Here is a 15,627-nt window from a genome sequence, read left to right as displayed (position 1 = left end):
ATTTGGCAGTTCTCAAAAATGCTATACCAGTGCTCTGTGCATCCTTCTGCCACTGTTGGTTTTGTCCCAAACTGTTCATAAACAACTTCTGGCGATAATTATGGATTCAGATTTAGAATGTATAAAAACAGAGACTAAACGAAAGTAAGAGGTGAAAAAAGGGGGGGGGGGGGGGGAAAGGTCACAGAGAATCCAGTACCTATTTTGGGGAGATAATAATGACCTCCACAATGACAATGTGACTGATAAGAAATGACATCATGCCAACGTGAAAGATACTGTACAACAATCGTCTTAGATACAGGTTATCAGAGAGTCAAGTGCAAAGAAAATAAATTATTTAAAGATTTCTCTATTTTCTGATTTCAAGGACACCAGTAAGTATCAGGTAATACTATGGTATATAAGTCCTTAAAACATCGCATTGAATTCGTATTTGTGTCTTGCTGAGAAAAGGTGTTACGAACCACATCAAAAGGTGAGCCATCCTAATGGTTTTCAGTAAAGTGTTAAGTTTTTTTATTAAAAAAAAGTTTAAAATAAAAAGCATAAATTCTCTCTTCAAATTACAGACAGCCTTATGAAACAATTTTGCATTTTTTACTTCGTTACTTGCAAAAACTATATACCACTGTACAGGATGGTAAAAAAGGTCTGAACTTGGCTTCTATGGGTATTTCGTAAAATAAATTACAAAACTGATGAAACATTTTTTTTTGTATTATGTCCTAGAGAAATAAATTCAAAACTAAAAATATTATATGTATTTATATAATCCAATTGAGAATGTTTTCTTCGAAGTTCTATTATGTTTTCTTTTCACGAAACATTTATTAATTAAGTGATACAAAATAAAACAGATGCTTTGGCAATATCGATTAGGTATGGTCATGCACCAAAATTGCACATTTATTTAGTGCCATATAACTATTTGTTCGCCACTAACATCTTCCAATGAAATTGGTTAAATAAAGTTGGCAGTTTGTGATGACACTGAAAGCATCACTAACACAGCGAAAACGATGCGTACTTGGGGTAACGTCTAAAAGCGTCTAGGTGCAGTAAATTTGACACCCTGGACCCTGGTGCTATGTATGATACCCTGTAAAAATAACTTCTTGAACTTTGGAATTATTATTTAAATTTTATGCATACTATAAAAAACTGAAAGCGTACAAGCACATGCATATTACCACTAGTACCAAATAATATTAAAAACATCCATATCTCATCCCATAACTCAAATTTCATTGGATTCTGTGTATACACTACTAAGACTTGCACAATATATAACTGGTGTAATTGCCGAAACAATTTTTTAATTTATGTTATTTTCACATATTATGATATCTGAGGTATAGATTTTTATTCATTAAGCAATAAGAAGGAGGAACAGCTAAAGTATTTGACTTTAAAGGTATAACAGCTGAATCTGGCAGTAGTTTATTTGAAGAATGTACTTTGTTTCGCAAGTATCATTATAGTGCTTACACACACACACACACACACACCTTGTACTAGACAGAGAGCAGTATGGGGCGATCATCGGCCAGGTTCACTGTGTGCTGCGGTTTGAGCAGGCGGCCTGGTTGAATGAATACATATCCTTTAATGCTGAGCGTCGTGCCCAGGCTGCGAATCCCTCGAAAAATGTTTTTTTTTTTGGAAAGTTACTTTATAAGTCTGTGTATGGTAAAACTTTAGAAAATTCTCGAAAACACAGAGATATTCGCATCGCTTCACGTTACGATTCTGTTTATGGGGCAGCTGAGCTGATTGGACGTCCGACATTCAAGGCTCGGCAAATCATCAATAAAAATTTTGTTCTCATAGTGTTGCAGAAAGGTTCGTTAACCTTCGATAAACCTTTGTACACGAGTGTTGCCATTTTAGATTTGTCAAAATTGGTTTTATACGATTTTCATTATAACTATATGCAAAAAAAATTCCCTCCCCAGTCTCTGCATCTCTTTAACTCGGACACTGATTCATTGATTTACCACATTCAGTATGATAACATTTATAATTAAATACGACCCGACTGGAACCAATTTGAACCGGAAGCAAATCAAGAAAAAGTAAGGTGTTCTCGCAACTGAGCGGCATTCTTTGTGCTCAGTAGAGTCGGAATGGATGACGGTTGATAGTGCAATATAAAACAATAGTTTCTGATGCAAACACATTTTGTAACACATATTTTTTCCAATCTTAATCTTCGCATGTGAATTTTATTACCCTACGATAGTTTGTATCTAATAATAAAATTAACAAAATTTCTTTTTATTTTTGAAATATTTCATTTATAATTATTTTACTGATACGAATAAATTTAAGCAAATTAAAAATTGCTAGCAAAAAAATTGTATCCAAATAAGTTACAAATAAATTTTGTATCACACTTTTACAAGAGGTTCACTGTAAAATAGTGAGTGTTAATGTTTAGACAGGTGACACTATTAACACAATTAAGTTATATCTTTAAGGTTAGATAAAAATAACTAGATTTGCAGGAAATCTTAATGTTGGTGCAAAAATGATGCAATGTATTAATTTAAAGATTTAGAAATTACTATCTAAACTAAATACAATCAATAAGTGAAATTACGAGTTACATACTAAAATAATACAAATAAACACAGGTTCACGCAATGCACTGTTAAAAATTTTTACCTTCAATTTACGTCGAGCGCTGGTTACACTTATTCGGGGATGTTCGCAAATTTACTTACATTGAGCTCACGTACTTGGAACATGAATACAAAAGAATAATCTTGGTATATTAACCAATCACTCGAATAATGGTTAGGTTACAGCAAGAACACTCTTTTTTTGTCCAATTGTGTGTTTACCTTTGTTAATAAAGAATCACACAACTATGAAATCGAAATACAGCATAGTTTTGTTTCGGAGACTCAGTTATTTGAAATTACGAAGATCTCTTCGTTTATTTCAGTTAATTTTTTTTTTTTTTTAAATGTCTGTAGATTGATTGTAATTTCTAACAGTGTACAAAATTTTAACTAAACTGAAAACCGACCTTGCAATGAAAAGTATCAAAGCTATAGTATTATGAGATATAAAGGTAATTTATCTTCGCAGATAGCTGACGCGATGCTCTTGATTGTTATTTTCCAGATGAAGGTCCTCGTGGTGCTGGTAGCCGTTCTGGGCTTCACGTATGGAGCCTCCGTCGCAAGTGAGTATCAGTCACACACTACTAAAAGTCTTCATCTCCCACGTAAATGTGACACTACTCATAACACACACTCGTGATAGCTTCACACTAAAATATATTACCGCGAAGTCACAGAGAGAGAGAGAGAGAGAGAATCATCGACACAACAAAATGGTAGCAGCAAGCAAATAAGACAGTTACATATTTTGTTTTAAAAATATTTGTTTATTGTTTAATTGCATTCAAATTTTGAGTTAAGTTTATCACGTTTGGAATTTTAGACTGCATTATATATTGGTTTGCATATATTAAAAAAATCCAGTGTAGACGCTTTTTGCTACGACATTGGTTCGGGTGTCACTGTGAAGAGCTTGCGGATAACTTCTAGAACACAAAGTGAGACAATAAAAATATTCGACAGGATATAAGAGAATTACTAAATAATTAATGATGCAGGCTCACAAGACTCGTAAATATGGTCAGAATGACAGAAAAAGCAAGTCAGAGGAAAGCTTGCATCGAAAGGAATAATGATTAAAAAAGAGGATTACGGCAGCCTCAAAAAGAAAACGAAATCCCGACGTCTTCACGAAAAATCTACAGTGCGGAACCGAATTGCGTCTTTTTTTTTTTAACATCGCCAATTAACAAACCACACAACTTTTCATACATTCAACTTCAAACTAAATAAATGTTTTAAGAACTGTGCAGCTGCGGACAACTGTTCAGATGGATATTTGATAACCCTCGCGCCACTATTTGCCAAGTGTACACTCTTCCGAACTTAATTTTAACTCCCGAACTTTTCAAACCCTTTAAACTTGGATTTATGGACAAAAAAGAAAAAAAAACATTATTTTCAAAAAACGTCCATGGTTCCTGGTGCTCTTAAAAAAAATTGGTTGTTTGTAAAGTCGGTTTACCGACGATAGTTTAATGTGACAACGTCATAACAAAACATTGATGAAATGATTGCATACTGTTATGAATAAAATTGAATCATTTTTATTGAATTATCTCTATTTTGTATGGATACAAAGAAGGAGTGAAATGAAATCTACAATTTAATTGATAAATTTACTTTTATTTGCACTCATTAATTCAAATATGTTTATAACTTTAACGAAGAGATTATTTTAACTATCACTTGTTTACATGTTTGCTATTTAACTTCTTCCAATCTGTGTTATTCTGTTAAGGTTAGGACGATGATAGGAAAATTAGGAAACGAATGGGAGTGTTTCAAGTTTAATGTGCCTCAAAAAAGTCAAATCGATGGTTGTTCCAATCGAGTGGAAGAGAGATAGATGCGGCGCAAGCGTACTATGAGCGTAATGGGACACAGTGTAATGGGACAATGTGCATAACGGGACACTTTTTCGTTCGTGTAGCCGGCTTTCATCGATTTATTAGACGTTGTCACGTCAAAATGATGACCTGGTGACGGCGGCATTGCGGTGGCCACGACGATAGCCACGCGACTACCCCGGGCCGTATGCGCAGGCGACACCAACAGCACACTGCAGGCCGACTTCGACGCAATCATCTCCACCATCCCGATCAAGAACGTGACGAATCTGGTCCTCAACTATGTGGCCAACGACAAGGAGGCGCAGGATTTCATCAGCTGGATTTCCGGCGCCAAGTTCGCCGTCATCTGGAAGGCCATCTTCAACTCGTCCGAGGTCAAAGAGGTGAGCCAGCCGTCGCGTCATCGATGTACCTATTTAAAAAAAGGTATTTCGTAAGCTGTTTAGTTCAGAGTTTCCAGTTCAAATCTGGTGGATAGAATTAAAATTTATTAAAAAAATATTCAATGAAAACTTGCACTCTTCGTGGATTTTGGAGTTACTGGCTTCGAATCTGTTATATATATATATATATATATATATATATATATATATATATATATATATATATATATATATAAGGGTGTACACTTTGGCTGCAAGTTCATCACGAAAAAATAGGTTTAAAACATGTAGCTGCAACTTATGGCTTAAATTGCTTGCCAAGGCTGGTATATACTTTTGAAATTGGAATATTGAAAATAAAAATATATATATTAAGAATGGAAATATAGTTTTAAGAAAGAACAAGAAACTGGAATAACTTACCACCAAGAGGTATCAAAATAAATAAAGGGGGCGGAGGGAGAGGAGTGTGTGACTATCGTTTCTCCAATGGCGGGAGAAAGACAGCATGTTTAGTTGTAAAAGGTTTTACGAAGACCGTAACACACGTCGCTGTCGTAAAATTATTTCATTTAAATAATTTCCCATAGAGTGTTGTGACTCGAAAGTACTACGTGATTTTGAAAAAAAAATTTAAAGCCACACTTTAAACTATCTTAAATTATTAATTAATTTTTTACAAAAAATTTCTTAAGCATGTACCTCACTTAACAACCAGAACCCTTGATTTAATGCCGCTTAAAGTAGGTTTTCGTTTGAATTTTAATATTAGCATTAGTCGACAATGTTGGTTTTAAGTATTTTAGCTTTGTTAAGTTAAACACTATCCAGACGCTTAGTGATACATATCAAATACTTTATTGTTTCCTATAAACCAGTTGTTCATCTTAAACTTGAAGTGAGGTCCACAAGTGTTATATATGTTTAATATTACTTTTTCTTGACGAACCGGCAGTCGAGGTTTGTCGTTATAAACATAATATACAACCTGCTATACAGGGTTTATCAAAATTCATGTTACAATGCTTGAGGGTAGAAAGCTCTTATTATTTGCAACCATTTTTGCCAATAAACATGTTGCCGGAAACACGTAGTTAAGCCCCTGTAGCCCCAGAAAGAGTGAGCATAGGAAACCCGTTGTAGAATGTTATGTTGTGGATGTGCGGGCGTTTGAGTAGAGAAATAACCTTTTTAATCGTGGCACATATTTTAATTACACTCTGAAATCAATCACAGCTTCGGCTTTGTTTACAACATTGAAAATTTTGCAAACGTTTTAACAACGTGACAGCCTAAAGCAACGACTCAAAAAAACGTCCACCTTGAGCGACACAGAGGTGGCAACGGCGAATCATGTTTTCACGGATATGCTGGAGCATGTGTGGAGTCGACCTTATGATTTCGAACGCTTCAATGATTCGCTGTGTAAGCTCTTCTACCATTTCTACTGGCGTAGCGTAGATAAGCCCTTTTACGTAACCCCACAGAAAGAATTCTAACGGGGTTAGGTCCGGTGACCTTGGCGGCCATGCGACAGGGCCCACTTGTTCAATCCATCTGTTTGGAAATGTTTGGTTTAAATACTCTCGCACTTGCATGGAAAAATGAGGTGGTGCCTCATCATGTTGGTACCACATCACTTGTAGGACATGCAATGTAACCTCTTCAAGAAGACCTGGTAGTTCGTTCTGAAGGAAGTGGAGGTATCCAGCGCCAATAAGTCGTGGCGGAAAAATAAGTCCCGATGAGTACGCCATCAATAATACCGGCCCACACATTAATTGAAAAACGTTCCTGGCGAGCTGTAACACACGTTGCATGCGGATTGACATCATTCCAAACATGACTGTTGTGCGAATTGAGAATAGCATCTTGAGTGAACTTGGCTTCATCGCTGAATAAAACCGCTAACTCGGAGTTCCTCAATAATCTTCGAATGTACCAACGAGAAAAGGTCATGCGAAGAGGATAGTCCACCGGACCCATGTGTTGCACTTTTTGAAGGTGGTACGGGTACAAGAGTTGCTCATGAAGAACTCGCCAAACAGCCATTTTGTCAGCGTCCATATCGGAACCTTCTGCCCTTGTGCTTGTATCTGCACTCTCCTCAAATCTCTGAAGTACATCTTCTTCAAAACTGGGAGTACGAACCCTGCGTGGAGCACCAGCATTTGGTCTTGTGACGGCACATGTACCAGTATCACTCATTCGCTGAGTAAGTCTTGCAAACATGGTGTGAGCTGGAATCCTACGACCCGGATATCGTTCTTAGTACAGACGACGGGCGGCTCGTCCATTTTGTCTAGCTTCTCCGTAAACAAGCAGCATGTCCGTGTACTCACTAAATGTGTACTCCATTGAGCTCCACTAAAACGTCGCCCTTTTCAGAACCGCAACGAAAAAAATGACACCACGAGTTTGCTTGTACGACAGAACAGTCAACGACAGACCACCAGTGATATCAAAACACACTGCGACACTGCGATGTCACGCTGCGCAGTGCTATGGCACGGCACGAACGGAAGAAAAGAGGTGAGGGCACCACCAACGGAAGTAAAAAGGGGCGGGGGTCAGCATTCAACATCGCACAGTCATCTCGAGCGCTGCCCGGCGTCGTACACACGTAATTCACCACAGCATCGTCTGTCTTGCACAAAGCCCAACGGGTTGCCTACGCTGACTCTTTCTGGGGCTACAGGGGCTTAAATATGCATTTCTGGCAACATGTTTATTGGCAAAAATGGTTGCAAATAATAAGAGCTTTCTACCCTCAAGCATTGTAACATGAATTTTGATACACTCTGTATATATATATGTGTATACAAAGAGTGAGAGACTCAGACAATTGACTTTTAATTAAGTACTTTTTATCTTACACAAAATTTTTTGTTACAAATAGGTCTGTGAATGAAGATATTAATTTGTTAACGGAAAAAAAAGCTTGCCGCTAAACTTTCATTAAAATGAAGAAACCTTTTTCTAGGCCGTATATGCAAACAAAACTTGGTAGAACAAAATTATTTTATACTCATCTATGTGCCTTTATGAGCGGCCATATCGAAAATGCAAGGCTAGGGATTTGGGAGATGGATGGCGAAATTCAAAATGGCGGATCTAAAAAAAATGGCGGATCCATAATGGCTGCCGGGGTCAAGGTAAAGTTCAGAGGTCAATGGCATACAATATGGCCGCCGTGACTTGAGGGTGGTAGGTCAGTTCCAGCAGCGCTATGCCCATTTATATACTACAGACCTGTGTTCAATATCAATCACTAAAGTATATGATTGTTAATCACATTTATATATTTTTATTTGTGGGTAGTCTTTTTTTTATCCTGTAAGATTTTTTTGTTTTCATGCTGCCCGCACATCGTAAAAAATTCACTGTCATAATTTTTCTTCGTAACGCGCCTACAGAAGTGCAACTTCAATGAGCAGTGAAATTGCACACGTGCCCCATAGCTGATGGCCTGGGCTTACGCGCACGGCGTGCCGATCTACAAGGACATCAACAAGTTCGCCGACCTGATAAGCATGGATCACGTGTCGCCGCGCGCGGGGTCCACCCTCGGGGGCGTGGCCAGCTTCCTGGACGAGCTCTTCGCCATGGTCAACCCGCAGCAGCTGATCGCCAACATCAAGAAGCAGGTGGCCGCCAGCGCCGACTTCAAGGAGTTCTACGACCGCCTCAGCAGCGAGCAGTTCCACGTGAGTCTCCGTTCCTTCCTGGAACGACTCACGCAGTGGGAATTTTTTTTTTGATTTGATACAGTTTCATGGACATACGCCATTGCAGTTTTGCACTGTTTGTCGTGGGAAAAATTTCATAAATACAAAAAAAAGAAATAAAAAAGAAAACAATAAATGACAGAAAGCAATCTATAAATCAGCTGACGTCAAACAGAAGAAACACAGTGGGCTAACAACGATGATACAGTTTCATCAAGAACAGTAAATGCATACAGACAACAAAACCTGAACAACGCAGCAAATACATTGTGTTCATCTGTGCTGTTATTATTTTTTTCATTACTAAATTCCTTCCACAGAATTTGTTGTGTTGTCTGATTTTTAAGTTCGTTTGTGTTCGCATGTGCTGTCGTCATTGTAATTTCCATTATACATGTTTAGGTTCATCGTTTGTTTTAACTGTTCGACATTAGATGATTTAGGCTTATTTTCTGTGGGTTTGTGTTTTAATTTTTTATTTCTCATTTATAATTTCTGAAATTTTCCCACAGCAAACAGTGAAAAACTGCAATGGCATACTGTATGTATAAAGAAATTGTATTACTTCAGTTTTAGTTTCGCGTCTTCGCGTTGGATTAAAGATTTTCCCATCTTTTTGCTATAATTGTATTTTTGAACTTTTTATGCCAATTTTGTGGCATGTCAAGGCATAAATCATATCTCACAGACCTTCTATACCTTTACTCACAAACTCGCAAGCGCTACGAGGAAAAACAACCATTATGGTAACCACACCAGCTCTCATGTGTTGACAATATTGTGCTGGAAATTAGGAATTTCGACACGTTTTTTTAAATTTGTTATTATAATTTTAAATTATTTTTGTAAATTTTATTTTTCTTGTAATCTTGTTACTAAAAGGATGATTTACACTTTGTTAGGCTGGTGTACTCTATGTAGTTAACTTTGTGTCAGTGGACCGAGGCACCTTTTTTTCAAGGATCTATCTGAGCTTTTGCTAGTCTAATGTAGTCGTTAGCAGCCCGGTTGAAATTTCTCCCGCCTACAGGCACGCCCGGGGTCCGTAATTTTAGTTCGCTATATGACTAGATCTGCAGAGCGCAGCTTCTGGCGTGCAAGCTGTAGTTCTTAGAGGACTGCCTAGATCAGCGAGCCTCAGGCACGACTGAGTATCCAGTGGACACTCGTTCCCAGCCATCTCTGCGCTTTTCTGTTCACCCTCCCCTCTCTCTCCACACCCCTGGTTCGCAAAATTTAACCCAAGATCACTGCCCTGTGGTGAACCCCACCAAGGCGGTGGCCTACTCCAAGGGCATTCTCCCTTGCCCTACAGAGCCCACGACACCTAGTGACGGAAAAAGTAACTTCGGCCCTGGTCGCCAGCGTGCAGAGCCCACGCTCGTGACACCTGGTGGTGAGTCAGCTCACCGCCCCCGTTAGTTCCCCTTTACGCCACTAGAGAGCAGCTCCGCGGCGCCATATGCCCCTATGCTTTCAAATCGCGACCCGTAGAAGTCGATTGATTGTTGCTTTCTGTGCCCGCCGGTAGAGAGAGCGGCAGTCGCTCTTTGGCGCAAACGACTGAAGTCGTGGCTACGACCACTTCGGGAACCTCCGGATATGTTCGGTCCAGAGCCGAACCTTCCCCCTCTTTTTCCCTAGGGCCTACCGCGCGTTTTAATTAGGAGCTTTGTCCGCCATCGCGGCACTCAGGACTTTGCCACTGGCTACTAACCGCGCTGCAGGTCGGGCAGAACTTCTCGCTGTCTCTTGTCGCGGCTACGAAGGAATCGCCTTCAATTAAGGATGAAGTCAGCTGTCTTGGGGGATGTGATCCCAGTTGAACAGTAGCCAGTCAGAAGTAGGGATTAGAAAAATAGTTATGTTTTAGTTAAATTTTATTAATTTTTTTTATTTTACTAAATTTCGATTTATGCCGCATCATCCGCGCATTTCTCGGTCCGCGCCATTCTGATGTCGGCGCGAGACATCTCCTGAGCCCTGGAGCCACACCCTGTTTGGTGAGTTACTCCCATGGGCGCAAATCTGTAGGATTTCCAGGGGGGGCCCGTGAATTCTGTGGTTTAAGAATTTTGCGCTAGAGGTCAACCGAAACAAGTCTTCTCTGGATGATAAGCTCGTATGTTATACACTTTATTTTTACGTAAGTGATATTAACAATAAAGCAGAGCAACATATGTTTTAGTAATTATTAATTAATGACTATAAGAAATGATCTCTCAAACATGTTTGAATAATTTGCTAACCTAAATACATAAAATATCCATGAAAAAATCTATTAAAATAATATACGTGAATATAACGCTGTCCGTCCGTCTGTCTGTCCGTCTGCCACCAGGCTGTATCTCATGAACCGTGATAGTTAGACACAAATACTAAAAACATAGTAAAATAAATATTTAAGGAGGCTCCCATGCAACCAACGTGATTTTTTTGTTCGTTTTTGCTTGATATTGAAAACGGCAACAGGTAGACGCTTGAAATATCCACAGAATATTTAGTTATATATTCACTTTAAAATAAATGATTAAATTAAAATATAACACTTTTTTAAGGGGGCTCCCATACAACAAACGTGAAAACAGAATAAAATTTCACAAATGATGTATTTCTGTTGCCGCTATAACAAGAAATTCTAAAACAGAATAAAAAAAATATTTAAGAGGGGCTCCCAATCCCATACAACAGACATGATTTTTTTTGCCGTTTTTATAGATAATGGTACGGAACCCTTCGTGCGCGAGTTCGACTCGCACTTTGTCGGGTTTTTTTATGCCACATCACATTATTACTGCGATTCAAATGCTGTTCGTGAAATTCTTTGTTCACAGTTTTTGATGCGCCCTAAAAACCCAAAGCTCCAAAGCTAATAAACGGATCAACATCAAATGAACGATCGAATCATATTTAAACCCTTAAAGACTCTTTTATTTAGTAAAGGCATCAACCAGGTAAAAAAGAAAAAAAAACTTAATGACACAAATGAAAAATCTCGTAGATAGAACTATGAAATTTATCCTACAGCTAATTGAACCACATACATTTCTCGGCTTATTTTTAGTATAATCAGTATTTTGGCAGTGAATATTATTTAGTTAAAATATACCGCTTCATTAGTTATTAAAGAGACGCGTTTGCTTCCTTATTAACTTAAATACGGATGTGTAACGTTTAAATACTTCTTTCTCAATATTACTTTTGTTTACTCGTGCAGTGTTGCAGTTATCAAATAACAAATGTTATAAAGTGATTATCGGCCATGAATTGTGAAAATTATCGTTTGATAATAAAAGGGGAGTGATTTTAAATTCCATATTGACGAGGAAAAAAATTATTCCCTGTATATTCACATGTAACGTACAGAGCAGCTAGCCTTACAGAATGGAGATGAGCTAAAAAAAATTCCAGTAATGATATATAAGTTTCAGTTCGTAAATAAACTAAATTCTGCTATAATTACTGTTAAAGTATTAAGTTGTTTATTTACTGGAAAAATAACGTTACATAATCACTTAAATAAAATATATTACCTAAATAATAGTCACTACTTATAAAACAATCAAGCTTACCAGGTGAGAATCAGATTCTGTTTTCCGTTTCTTTCGCGTCACGAAATTATCCATGTTGATGTTTGCCAAGAAAGCAGAAGACTGGCGCACACGAGAGCAAAACCACTTTAAAAACAGACTACCTGAAACCTATAATACTGTCGTTTCAGAGGACAAGGTAGTGTGGGTATCAATGGGGAGGAAATGCTAACGGAACCCTACCCTAGCTTCGTCCTTTGGAATGAACGGTTTCTAGGAAATAAGGGTTTCAAAGTTCTCACTGGAAAACTCCATACCATGGTTTTCGCAGAAGGGGTAGGGGAAAATAACTACGGAACTCAAAGGTAGGAATATAAAGCATGTCAAAGTGTCTGTCGTCGTTGTAAATAATAATATGATATATATATATATTGTGTACACCATTAACTTTAAAATCACGAAGTGGGCCCCCCCAAGGAGGGGCCCATTAATTCCAGGGGGGGCCCGGGCCCCCTGGCCCCCCCGGGATCTACGCCCATGGTTACTCCGGTATTCTTTTTCTCCCCGAATTCCCGTTTGTTGGCCTTTTCGCGCCTACTGTGTTTGACTGTCTGGAAGCAGGTCTAATTCGTTTGGAATTTCACTTGTGTTTCAGACAGGGTCCAAGTGCTGGGAGACGAATTTGCTCCCAGCTTGTTGCCCTGGACCTCGAGCTCCGAGTCCCCTTAAGAGAATTTTTCCCGGCCCAAAGTCATACTCTTAAGATCCGGGTGATATTAGAAATATATATCTCCCTTAAAAGGAACTAAATTTATTAAAATACAAACCAGCGAACAGTGACTTAATAACTCAATCCCCGAGAATATGTAAAATAAGCAGAAACGATAAATAATGTAATCAGTGAAAGAATCTAATATGGTGGAGTATTTCAATTTTTTTGTTTTGTGATGATGTGTAGTTAATATAATATAAATTGTTTTAATAATATCGGGCCGGCCCACCGTTAAGTAAGTTTGAAATCTTGTCTATACCTTTCTTTGTGAAACTTAATTAATCCAAAACTATTGACAAACACATTGAACTTAATTATGCTGAATAACCCGGGAAACCTATAGACCAACCTACCTATTTTGTGATTTATTTGTTTCATATTCACCTATTTCCTATTTAAACGATCCACTAGATCCCAGGTTGACTGCGTGAAGGGAGTATAAATTTGTCTTGTTCACCACCTCGTGCCCCCTCTAGTAAATACTTTAATATTCTTAATATTTTTGAACCCAGCAGTTTCCAAGGTTTTTTTTAATTAAGTTAAAATAATCTAATATTAAGGCACGAGGGGCGTTTCAATATCAAGGGAAATTATTTGAATTTAATAACTTAAAATGATTCAGAAATTCCTTAAAAAATGTGCTTGACATAACTGTCGCAGTAGGAGCCCCTTAGAATCAAGCGCGGAGTTCTAAAGGCTCCGAAGAACAGGTTGAAAAATGCTGTCACAAATGGAAACTAATGGCATGAAAATTTAACAACCCAGAACAAGCGAAGCTATGCACGCATAAAGAATTTAAAATTAACTTCTTTCTTAAAAAATTTTTTATCGATAGATATGCCGAACTTTATCTGCTGTTTATAAAACGCGTGGCAAGGGATCATAACCAAAACTTTTCTCTGACTAATCGCTTCATGATAATCAACTAGGAGATAATTTTCTATGGTTCTACAGCTGCATAGTGCACACAAAATTACGTACATAGTGTCTTATGAGAAATATTTATTCATTACGATCCAGAATTGAAAAAAAAAACACCCAGACTTTTAAGGCTACCAGCTACCACATCAACAAAGAATACAATTGAACGGCAGAATAATTTGTTTATTTCCATTACGATGAAGGGATTTTTTTTTTTTTGGGGGGGGGGGGGGGATACATTTTGCTGCTCATCGGCACAGCTTGGTCAGTAGGAACCAGATAAAAAATGCAGTGTCTTACGTTCAAGTACTGATGAACCATAGTTAGAATAAATAAACATGCATATCAAAGTTAGTTCTTGCGAAAAAAAATAAGACACAATACACTTATGGAAGTTTCCGTGTGTAAAGGGATAAACGCACACCTCAATTATTTAAATAAACATAAATTAATATTAATCTATACAGGATACGTTACCAAATAACTAATCCTAATTAACCTCAATTTTAGTTTTGTATATCATGTGGCACAAACAGACGCAGATTCCTTGTGTATGAAGAAAATTGAGCAGAGAAAGGACAGCGGAACAGTTATGTTTGTAGGATGATCTGTCCGCAAAACGCATGGTACACAGAACATCCTAAACCACTGTTTATAACAGTTCCGTGTTCCAAGAACATTTATATTGCGCCATCAGATAACTGTCCCTATATGAATAGTCTCACAGTCAGTATGGATTATGGGTATCAACTTTTGTATCTACTGCCGTGTATTTATTTTATCTGTGCGTGGACATTTGGGAAAACTTCTTTGTAAATTGGGCGAAACAAAACGAAACTTGGAAAATATGGTCCTGTAATTCTTATGTCTTACGTGGATGATTTTTTTTTGTCTGTTCAAAATCAGGATTGTTTTCTAATTTTTTTTTTCAGGCATTTGTTCACAAGATCTACAGGATGAAGGAGCTTCAAGACCAATTAACGGTGCTGAAAATACGAAACGTCCCTGTGGAAAAGATCGTCACCGAAATCGCAAATGTTTTGGGATGGAAAAACCTCTGAAATGAAAGACGTCAAAACTAAACAGCGCTTAAATCATTTTACTTGTGTTTGTGAAACTTGTCAAACAAAATTTACCGTGATTTTGTGTCAGCATAAAAAATGGAGGGAATAAAATAATCCCGCAAACAAAATTATTTTTATTTTTTACCACATAGACCTCAATGAAGTTTGGTTGATTAAGTGACTTCAATAAGAATGCAATGGAAAACTAAGGTGTTTGAATAATAAGTACATTTGATTACTAGACAACAATGTAGTCTTCAAATGTAAATCTCGTATTGCATTTAATACATTTCATCATATCTCCTGTTACTTTCATTAAAGTATTTCATAATTTTCAAACAAAACGGATAGTAATGAACGAAATCAAAATATAAAAGTAGGTCATTAGTGTAAAATCAAGGGAATTATACATATTATTGGCCTTATCAGAGTTAAAATTACGAATTAAAATCTTACAAAAGCCTGAAATTAAGAAACTTATGCACCCACCCTCTTTCTCTTAAAATTATAAAATGCATTTAAATAAGTCAATGATTTAACACAAATAAATTAAATTTTATCTCTCGGTAACGAAAATAAAGGTATACTTTAATAAATAAAGTATGTACTTACCATTTCTATTTCATAATTTAGTCAAGGGGTATTCAAAATGTTTGTAAATTTACTGTAACATTTCAAAACAAGGTTATTTCCTGATGAAGAAAAATATACCAAAATAGAAACCTGTTTTGAAAAAAAATAAA

General features: G+C 37.3%; 1 protein-coding gene across 1 annotated transcript; it reads left to right on the top strand.

The window, feature by feature from the left end:
* The first annotated feature begins 420 nt into the window (after positions 1-420).
* Positions 421-15,012, top strand: LOC134541619 (protein G12-like). The gene is made up of 5 exons (XM_063385178.1): positions 421-478; positions 3,136-3,196; positions 4,679-4,869; positions 8,331-8,576; positions 14,753-15,012. Exons 2-5 carry the CDS (start codon positions 3,136-3,138, stop codon positions 14,879-14,881), a joined length of 627 nt encoding a protein of 208 aa, XP_063241248.1. The 5' UTR covers positions 421-478; the 3' UTR covers positions 14,882-15,012.
* Positions 15,013-15,627: the final 615 nt, after the last annotated feature.

The sequence above is a fragment of the Bacillus rossius genome, assembly GCF_032445375.1.
Source record: "Bacillus rossius redtenbacheri isolate Brsri chromosome 4 unlocalized genomic scaffold, Brsri_v3 Brsri_v3_scf4_1, whole genome shotgun sequence".
NCBI lineage: Eukaryota > Metazoa > Arthropoda > Insecta > Phasmatodea > Bacillidae > Bacillus > Bacillus rossius.
Note: the sequence above shows the minus strand (reverse complement) of the source record. Positions and strands in the feature narration are given on the sequence as shown.

Coding starts and splice junctions, on each gene's coding strand:
- LOC134541619 (XM_063385178.1), top strand. CDS start 3,136: ATGAAGGTCCTCGTGGTGCTGGTAGCCGTTCTGGGCTTCACGTATGGA. Junction 3,197..4,678: donor GTATGGAGCCTCCGTCGCAA/GTGAGTATCAGT, acceptor CCGTATGCGCAG/GCGACACCAACAGCACACTG. Junction 8,577..14,752: donor TCAGCAGCGAGCAGTTCCAC/GTGAGTCTCCGT, acceptor TTTTTTTTTCAG/GCATTTGTTCACAAGATCTA.